General features: G+C 34.1%; 1 protein-coding gene across 1 annotated transcript; it reads right to left on the minus strand.

Moving 5' to 3' along the window:
- Nucleotides 1-1,463: 1,463 nt before the first annotated feature.
- Nucleotides 1,464-2,306, minus strand: LOC106084704 (succinate dehydrogenase cytochrome b560 subunit). The gene is made up of 2 exons (XM_013248581.2): nt 2,249-2,306; nt 1,464-2,181 (listed from the first exon to the last, which is right to left on the minus strand). Exons 1-2 carry the CDS (start codon nt 2,298-2,300, stop codon nt 1,622-1,624), a joined length of 612 nt encoding a protein of 203 aa, XP_013104035.2. The 5' UTR covers nt 2,301-2,306; the 3' UTR covers nt 1,464-1,621.
- Between the last annotated feature and the right edge of the window lie 7,852 nt (nt 2,307-10,158).

Consider the following 10,158-nt stretch of genomic DNA (forward strand, 5'->3'; position numbering starts at 1 on the left):
AAATGTGATCTATGATGGAGGGTATATAAGATTCGGCGCGGCCGAACTTAGCACGCTCTTACTTGTTTGAATTCGGAAATATGTTTTCCATATTTTATGGCAGTCGTGGTTTCAACATTATATCATAGCCATTCCACCACTTCCTTAATAGCAAGGATCTCCGCTTGATACATACAACTTTCTCAGTCCAAGTCCAAATTCTTCAGACAGCACCCTAAAGCCCACCTGGCCGTCTAGTTTTGGAACTATCCGCATATGACTTCCAGTGGGTTCTATCTTGAACAGTAGTACGGTTCTTTTTATCAAAAAGCTGCTCAGGCAATATGTAATCCCCATTGCCCGGAACATGGGCGTTTGTATCAAGGATGACACAGTGTCGGCAGGTGCCGCATGTCCAAAGTGAAAGCTACCTTTTACAGCAGTGATTGCAGAAATTAGTCTAGCCACAGTGTACGGAGGCATAAGGTGTAGCATTTAATTCAGGGCATCAGATGGTATCATCCTCGGTGTGCGCCTGTGTTGCACCGACGAGCTATCCTTTGGATCCGGCTAATATTGACTTTTGAAAGACAGTCTATCAGACCACAACACCATATCTCGGAAGGGGATAGCTGTGGGCACCACACAGGCTACAACATTGAGGTCCAATTTGTGCGGTGATCATTGCTGTCACGAGAAGCTTAGCTGCGAGCTAACGTGCTAACGTCCACAGGTTGCGGGTAGTGGAATACTACATATGGAGTAGCTGCAATGGCCGACGCGGACAATCAGCGGTATCGAGCGGAGAGTTGCAGTGAGAGGTTTGGTGGTACCGGCTCTTGCACAAATACTGAGTGCCTATGATGCTCGATACGACAAGGTGAGTTATTGGCGCCTTTAAATAACCAATGGCCACTCTGTTTCCGCGGCGATCGGATCGCCACCTCCACATGAAAATGTTGCAACAACAACAACCATACAGCATTATAGGTTTGACAAATGCAGAACATACCCAGTGCATGACTGGAGGTTGAAGTCCTCAACTTTTCCCTAGTAACAGCTAGCTAAATACCGGGTGATTCAAAATATTGGGTTGCCCAAAAAGTAATTGCGGATTTTTCATATAGTCGGCGTTGACAAATTTTTTCACAGCTTGTGACTCTGTAATTGCATTCCTTCTTCTGTCAGTTATCAGCTGTTACTTTTAGCTTGCTTTAGAAAAAAGTGTAAAAAAAGTATATTTGATTAACGTTAATTCTAAGTTTTATTAAAAATGCATTTACTTTCTTTTAAAAAATCCGCAATTACTTTTTGGGCAACCAATAGCACACCTGCTTGAAACCCCTATATTAGCACGATAAAAGCCACATTTATTTCCCAACTTTTTGAAATTGAAACTATGAGCTGTATCAGACCCCTTGACATACCTGCCAAGTTTGTTCCAGATTGTGCCATATAGCTGCTGTGGGTTCATAATTTTTGTCGGGTTTTGATGAAATGTGGCCGAACTTGATGCCTTTTTACTTAAAGAATTTCATTTTCGAAATTTTAAGAATTTTATTGTTTACATATTGTGCAGAATCTCAATCCCAATTTTCAATTTTTCCATTTTACCTTATAGCCTTTCTCTTCCTCTCACCCTCTATTGCCTCTCCTCGCCTTTCAAAGGTACCACCATGCCAATGGCTACAGCCATAATGCCCGACAGCACAAGTGCCACATAGCCTGTGGCATAGAATTGCTTAATTTCCATTAGGCGAGCGGTGTCAAAAAGCAAATGACGTGCTCCCGCCACCAAATGAAATGAAAATGGAAATCCCAAAACAGTTTTCACCGCCATCCATCCATAATCATTCATTGGCAAAGTTTTTAATTTTTCCACATAGTCTTCCATTTTATGCGAACCCCACAATGAGGTTAAGCCAATGGCCCATGTTGCAACACCCAAAGCAAAGCCCGTCATACGCAACGTTATGGACATCATCGATGTTAATTGAGGCTTATAGATGGTTAGATGGGGAGAGAGTGCTCGCCCTAGTTCCAAGTTTTTATGTTGATATGTTTTGGGTGTTATAGCAGGAGCTTCCATTATTTTCATTTTGATGGATGAATTTCGTAAGGTGGCATATGATCTGAGAGAATTTTTGCCATTCATAAAGACAATGAAGATGTTTTTGTTTAGTAAACGTTGAAACATTGTTGCTGGAAACGTTTAACGAGTTAGATTTAGGTTTTTTTTGAAGGTTTAAATAAAATCAAATGGACCTACCCTCTAAATGTCGAAGAAAATCCCAAATAAAATAATTTCGAATTTTTGACATATGGGAATGAATATAAATATCAAAGCTGAGAGACATAATGTGTATTAGGGTGTTTCCATATTAATCTCAATTTTAAGTTTTATAAGTAAAAAATTCATTTTTGGCCGATTTTCATAAAAATTTAAAATTTTTGGAAGTGATCACGAATTAACCTTCATTTTGCTCTACGAGGCTTAGTTAAGGAGATATGGCCATTTTAAGTTTTGCAAGTGAAAAAGACATCTTTTGGTCGATTTTCATCAAAATTTGAAAATTCTGGAGGTGATCACGAATTAACTTTAGTTTTGCTCTACGAGGCTTAGTTCAGGAGATATGGCCATTTTAAGTTTTGCAAGTGAAACTTTCATATTTTGGCCGATTTTCATGAAAATTTCAAATTTTTGGAAGTGATCACGAATTAACCTCCGTTTTGCTCTACGAGGCTTAGTTAAGGAGATATGGCCATTTTAAGTTTTGCAAGTTAAAAATTCACTTTTTGGTAGATTTTCATTTAAATTTGAAATTTTTGGAAGTGATCACGAATAAACCTTACTTTTGCTCTACGAGGCTTAGTTAGGGAGATATGACCATTTTAAGTTTTGCAATATAAAATTTCACTTTTTGGTAGATTTTCATTAAAATTTTAAATTTTTGGAAGTGATCACGAATAAACCTTACTTTTGCTCTGCGAGGCTTAGTTAAGGAGATATGGCCATTTTAAGTTTTGCAAGTGAAAAATTCATATTTTGGCCGATTTTCATTAAAATTTGAAATTTTTGGAAGTGATCACGAATTAACCTTCGTTTTGCTCTACGAGGCTTATTTAAGGAGATATGGCCATTTAAAATTTTGCAAGTGAAAAGTTCACTTTTTGGTCGATTTTCATAAAAATTTCAAATTTTTGGAAGTGATCACGAATTAACCTTACTTTTGCTCTACGAGGCTTAGTTAGGGAGATATGACCATTTTAAGTTTTGCAAGTGAAAAGTTCACTTTTTGGTAGATTTTCATGAAAATTTCAAATTTTTAGAAGTGATCACGAATTAACCTTCGTTTTGCCCTATGGCCAATTTAAGTTTTGCAAGTGAAACCTTCATATTTTGGCCGATTTTCATGAAAATTTCAAATTTTTAGAAGTGATCACGAATTAACCTTCGTTTTGCTCTACGAGGCTTAGTTAAGGAGATATGGCCATTTTAATTTTTGCAAGTGAAAAATTCATATTTTGGCCGATTTGCATGAAAATTTCAAATTTTTAGAAGTGATCACGAATTAACCTTCGTTTTGCTCTACGAGGCTTAGTTAAGGAGATATGGCCATTTTAAGTTTTGCAAGTGAAAAATTCACTTCTTGCTCGATTTTCATGAAAATTTCAAATTTTTGGAAGTGATCACGAATTAACCTTCGTTTTGCTCTACGAGGCTTAGTTAAGGAGATATGGCCATTTTAAGTTTTGCAAGTGAAACTTTCATATTTTGGCCGATTTTCATGAAAATTTCAAATTTTTAGAAGTGATCACGAATTAACCTTCGTTTTGCTCTACGAGGCTTAGTTAAGGAGATATGGCCATTTTAAGTTTTGCAAGTGAAAAATTCATATTTTGTCCGATTTTCATGAAAATTTCAAATTTTTAGAAGTGATCACGAATTCAACTTCGTTTTGCTCTACGAGGCTTAGTTAAGGAGATATGGCCATTTTAAGTTTTGGAAGTGAAATTTTCATGAAAATTTCAAATTTTTAGAAGTGATCACGAATTAACCTTCGTTTTGCTCTACGAGGCTTAGTTAAGGAGATATGACCATTTTAAGTTTTGCAAGTGAAAAATTCACTTCTTGGTCGATTTTCATGAAAATTTCAAATTTTTGGAAGTGATCACGAACTAACCTTCGTTTTGCTCTACGAGGCTTAGTTAAGGAGATATGGCCATTTTAAGTTTTGCAAGTGAAAAATTCATATTTTGTCCGATTTTCATGAAAATTTAAAATATTTGGAAGTGATCACGAATTAACCTTCGTTTTGCTCTACGAGGCTTAGTTAAGGAGATATGGCCATTTTAAGTTTTGCAAGTGAAAAATTCGTATTTTGGTCGATTTTCATGAAAATTTCAAATTGTTGGAAGTGATCACGAATTATCCTTCGTTTTGCTCTACGAGGCTTAGTTAAGGAGATATGGCCATTTTAAGCTTTGCAAGTGAAAAATTCATATTTTGTCCGATTTTCATGAAAATTTAAAATTTTTGGAAGTGATCACGAATTAACCTTCGTTTTGCTCTACGAGGCTTACTTAAGGAGATATGGCCATTTAAGGTTTTACATGAAACTTTCATATTTTGGCCGATTTTCATGAAAATTTCAAATTTTTAGAAGTGAACACGAATTAACCTTCGTTTTGCTCTACGAGGCTTAGTTAAGGAGATATGGCCATTTTAAGTTTTGCAAGTGAAAAATTCATATTTTGGTCGATTTTTATGAAAATTTCAAATTTTTGGAAGTGATCACAAATTAACCTTACTTTTGCTCTACGAGGCTTAGTTAAGGAGATATGGCCATTTTAAGTTTTGCAAGTGAAAAATTCATATTTTGGCCAATTTTCATGAAAATTTCAAATTTTTGAAAGCGATCACGAATAAACCTTCGTTTTGCTCTACGAGGCTTAGTTAAGGAGATATGGCCATTTTAAGTTTTGCAAGTGAAAAATTCATATTTTGTCCGATTTTCATGAAAATTTAAAATTTTTGGAAGTGATCACGAATTAACCTTCGTTTTGCTCTACGAGGCTTAGTTAAGGAGATATGGCCATTTTAAGTTTTGCAAGTGAAACTTTCATATTTTGGCCGATTTTCATGAAAATTTCAAATTTTTAGAAGTGATCACGAAGTAACCTTCGTTTTGCTCTACGAGGCTTAGTTAAGGAGATATGGCCATTTTAAGTTTTGCAAGCGAAAAAATTATATTTTGGCCGATTTTCATGAAAATTTCAAATTTTTTAAAGTGATCACGAATTAACCTTCGTTTTGCTCTACGAGGCTTAGTTAAGGAGATATGGCCATTTTAAGTTTTGCAAGTGAAAAATTCATATTTTGGCCGATTTTCATGAAAATTTAAAACTTTTTAAAGTGATCACGAATTAACCTCCGTTTTGCTCTACGAGGCTTAGTTAAGGAGATATGTCCATTTTAAGTTTTGCAAGTGAAAAATTCACTTTTTGGTCGATTTTCATCAAACTTTTCAATTTTTGGAAGTGATCGCGAATTAACCTTCGTTTTGCCCTACGAGGCTTATTTAAGGAGATATGTCCATTTTAAGTTTTGCAAGTGAAAAATTCATATTTTGGCCGATTTGCATGAAAATTTCAAATTTTTAGAAGTGATCACGAATTAACCTTCGTTTTGCTCTACGAGGCTTAGTTAAGGAGATATGGCCATTTTAATTTTTGCAAGTGAAAAATTCATATTTTGGCCGATTTGCATGAAAATTTCAAATTTTTGGAAGTGATCACGAATTAACCTTCGTTTTGCTCTACGAGGCTTAGTTAAGGAGATATGGCCATTTTAAGTTTTGCAAGTGAAAAATTCATATTTTGTCCGATTTTCATGAAAATTTAAAATTTTTGGAAGTGATCACGAATTAACCTTCGTTTTGCTCTACGAGGCTTAGTTAAGGAGATATGGCCATTTTAAGTTTTGCAAGTGAAAAATTCACTTCTTGGTCGATTTTCATGAAAATTTCAAAGTGATCACGAATTAACCTTCGTTTTGCTCTACGAGGCTTACTTAAGGAGATATGGCCATTTTAAGTTTTACATGAAACTTTCATATTTTGGCCGATTTTCATGAAAATTTCAAATTTTTAGAAGTGATCGCGAATTAACCTTCGTTTTGCTCTACGAGGCTTAGTTAAGGAGATATGGCCATTTTAAGTTTTGCAAGTGAAAAATTCATATTTTGTCCGATTTTCATGAAAATTTCACATTTTTAGAAGTGATCACGAATTAACCTTCGTTTTGCTCTACGAGGCTTAGTTAAGGAGATATGACCATTTTAAGTTTTGCAAGTGAAAAATTCACTTCTTGGTCGATTTTCATGAAAATTTCAAATTTTTGGAAGTGATCACGAATTAACCTTCGTTTTGCTCTACGAGGCTTAGTTAAGGAGATATGGCCATTTTAAGTTTTGCAAGTGAAACTTTCATATTTTGGCCGCTTTTCATGAAAATTTCAAATTTTTAGAAGTGATCACGAATTAACCTTCGTTTTGCTCTACGAGGCTTAGTTAAGGAGATATGGCCATTTTAAGTTTTGCAAGTGAAAAATTCATATTTTGTCCGATTTTCATGAAAATTTAACATTTTTGGAAGTGATCACGAATTAACCTTCGTTTTGCTCTACGAGGCTTAGTTAAGGAGATATGGCCATTTTAAGTTTTGCAAGTGAAAAATTCGTATTTTGGTCGATTTTCATGAAAATTTCAAATTGTTGGAAGTGATCACGAATTAACATTCGTTTTGCTCTACGAGGCTTAGTTAAGGAGATATGGCCATTTTAAGTTTTGGAAGTGAAAAATTCATATTTTGGCCGATTTGCATGAAAATTTCAAATTTTTAGAAGTGATCACGAATTAACCTTCGTTTTGCTCTACGAGGCTTAGTTAAGGAGATATGGCCATTTTAAGTTTTGCAAGTGAAAAATTCATATTTTGTCCGATTTTCATGAAAATTTAACATTTTTGGAAGTGATCACGAATTAACCTTCGTTTTGCTCTACGAGGCTTACTTAAGGAGATATGGCCATTTTAAGTTTTGGAAGTGAAACTTTCATATTTTGGCCAAATTTCATGAAAATTTCAAATTTTTGGAAGTGATCACGAATTAACCTTCGTTTTGCTCTACGAGGCTTAGTTAAGGAGATATGGCCATTTTAAGTTTTGGAAGTGAAAAATTCATATTTTGGCCGATTTGCATGAAAATTTCAAATTTTTAGAAGTGATCACGAATTAACCTTCGTTTTGCTCTACGAGGCTTAGTTAAGGAGATATGGCCATTTTAAGTTTTGCAAGTGAAAAATTCATATTTTGGCCGATTTTCATGAAAATTTCAAATTTTTAGAAATGATCACGAATTAACCTTCGTTTTGCTCTACGAGGCTTACTTAAGGAGATATGGCCATTTAAGTTTTGGAAGTGAAACTTTCATATTTTGGCCAAATTTCATGAAAATTTCAAATTTTTGGAAGTGATCACGAATTAACCTTCGTTTTGCTCTACGAGACTTAGTTAAGGAGATATGGCCATTTTAAGTTTTGCAAGTGAAAAATTCATATTTTGGCCGATTTGCATGAAAATTTCAAATTTTTAGAAGTGATCACGAATTAACCTTCGTTTTGCTCTACGAGGCTTAGTTAAGGAGATATGGCCATTTTAAGTTTTGCAAGTGAAAAATTCATATTTTGGCCGATTTTCATGAAAATTTCAAATTTTTAGAAGTGATCACGAATTAACCTTCGTTTTGCTCTACGAGGCTTAGTTAAGGAGATATGGCCATTTTAAGTTTTGCAAGTGAAAAATTCATATTTTGTCCGATTTTCATGAAAATTCAAATTTTTGGAAGTGACCACGAATTAACCTTCGTTTTTGCTCTACGAGGCTTAGTTAAGGAGATATGACCATTTTAAGTTTTTCAAGTGAAAAATTTTTATGTGGCCGATTTTCATGAAAATTTCAAGTTTTTAGAAGTGATCACGAATTAACCTTCGTTTTGCTCTACGAGGCTTACTTAAGGAGATATGGCCATTTTAAGTTTTGCAAGTGAAAAATTCATATTTTGGCCGATTTTCATGAAAATTTAAAATTTTTAGAAGTGATCACGAATTAACCTTCGTTTTGCTCTACGAGGCTTAGTTAAGGAGATATGGCCATTTTAAGTTTTGCAAGTGAAAAATTCATATTTTGTCCGATTTTCATGAAAATTTCAAATTTTTAGAAGTGATCACGAATTAAATTTCGTTTTGCTCTACGAGGCTTAGTTAAGGAGATATGGCCATTTTAAGTTTTGCAAGTGAAAAATTCATATTTTGGCCGATTTTCATGAAAATTTCAAATTTTTAGAAGTGATCACGAATTAACCTTCGTTTTGCTCTACGAGGCTTAGTTAAGGAGATATGACCATTTTAAGTTTTGCAAGTGAAAAATTCACTTCTTGGTCGATTTTCATGAAAATTTCAAATTTTTGAAAGTGATCACGAATTAACCTTCGTTTTGCTCTACGAGGCTTAGTTAAGGAGATATGGCCATTTTAAGTTTTGGAAGTGAAACTTTCATATTTTGGCCGCTTTTCATGAAAATTTCAAATTTTTAGAAGTGATCACGAATTAACCTTCGTTTTGCTCTACGAGGCTTAGTTAAGGAGATATGGCCATTTTAAGTTTTGCAAGTGAAAAATTCATATTTTGTCCGATTTTCATGAAAATTTAAAATTTTTGGAAGTGATCACGAATTAACCTTCGTTTTGCTCTACGAGGCTTAGTTAAGGAGATATGGCCATTTTAAGTTTTGCAAGTGAAAAATTCGTATTTTGGTCGATTTTCATGAAAGTTTCAAATTGTTGGAAGTGATCACGAATTATCCTTCGTTTTGCTCTACGAGGCTTAGTTAAGGAGATATGGCCATTTTAAGTTTTGCAAGTGAAAAATTCATATTTTGTCCGATTTTCATGAAAATTTCAAATTTTTGGAAGTGATCACGAATTAACCTTCGTTTTGCTCTACGAGGCTTAGTTAAGGAGATATGGCCATTTTAAGTTTTGCAAGTGAAAACTTTCATATTTTGGCCGATTTTCATGAAAATTTCAAATTTTTGGAAATGATCACGAATTAACCTTCGTTTTGCTCTACGAGGCTTAGTTAAGGAGATATGGCCATTTTAAGTTTTGCAAGTGAAAAATTCATATTTTGGTCGATTTTTATGAAAATTTCAAATTTTTGGAAGTGATCACAAATTAACTTACTTTTGCTCTACGAGGCTTAGTTAAGGAGATATGGCCATTTTAAGTTTTGCAAGTGAAAAATTCATATTTTGGCCAACTTTCATGAAAATTTCAAATTTTTGAAAGCGATCACGAATAAACCTTCGTTTTGCTCCACGAGGCTTAGTTAAGGAGATATGGCCATTTTAAGTTTTGCAAGTGAAAAATTCACTTCTTGGTCGATTTTCATGAAAATTTCAAATTTTTGGAAGTGATCACGAATTAACCTTCTACGAGGCTTAGTTAAGGAGATATGGCCATTTTAAGTTTTGCAAGTGAAAAATTCATATTTTGGCCAATATTCATGAAAATTTCAAATTTTTGAAAGTGATCACGAATTAACCTTCGTTTTGCTCTACGAGGCTTAGTTAAGGAGATATGGCCATTTTAAGTTTTGCAAGTGAAAAATTCATATTTTGGCCGATTTGCATGAAAATTTCAAATTTTTAGAAGTGATCACGAATTAACCTTCGTTTTGCTCTACGAGGCTTAGTTAAGGAGATATGGCCATTTTAAGTTTTGCAAGTGAAAAATTCACTTCTTGGTCGATTTTCATGAAAATTTCAAATTTTTGAAAGTGATCACGAATTAACCTTCGTTTTGCTCTACGAGGCTTAGTTAAGGAGATATGGCCATTTTAAGTTTTGGAAGTGAAACTTTCATATTTTGGCCGCTTTTCATGAAAATTTCAAATTTTTAGAAGTGATCACGAATTAACCTTCGTTTTGCTCTACGAGGCTTAGTTAAGGAGATATGGCCATTTTAAGTTTTGCAAGTGAAAAATTCATATTTTGTCCGATTTTCATGAAAATTTAAAATTTTTGGATGTGATCACGAATTAACCTTCGTTTTGCTCTTCGAG

The sequence above is a fragment of the Stomoxys calcitrans genome, chromosome 2, assembly GCF_963082655.1.
Source record: "Stomoxys calcitrans chromosome 2, idStoCalc2.1, whole genome shotgun sequence".
Lineage (NCBI taxonomy): Eukaryota > Metazoa > Arthropoda > Insecta > Diptera > Muscidae > Stomoxys > Stomoxys calcitrans.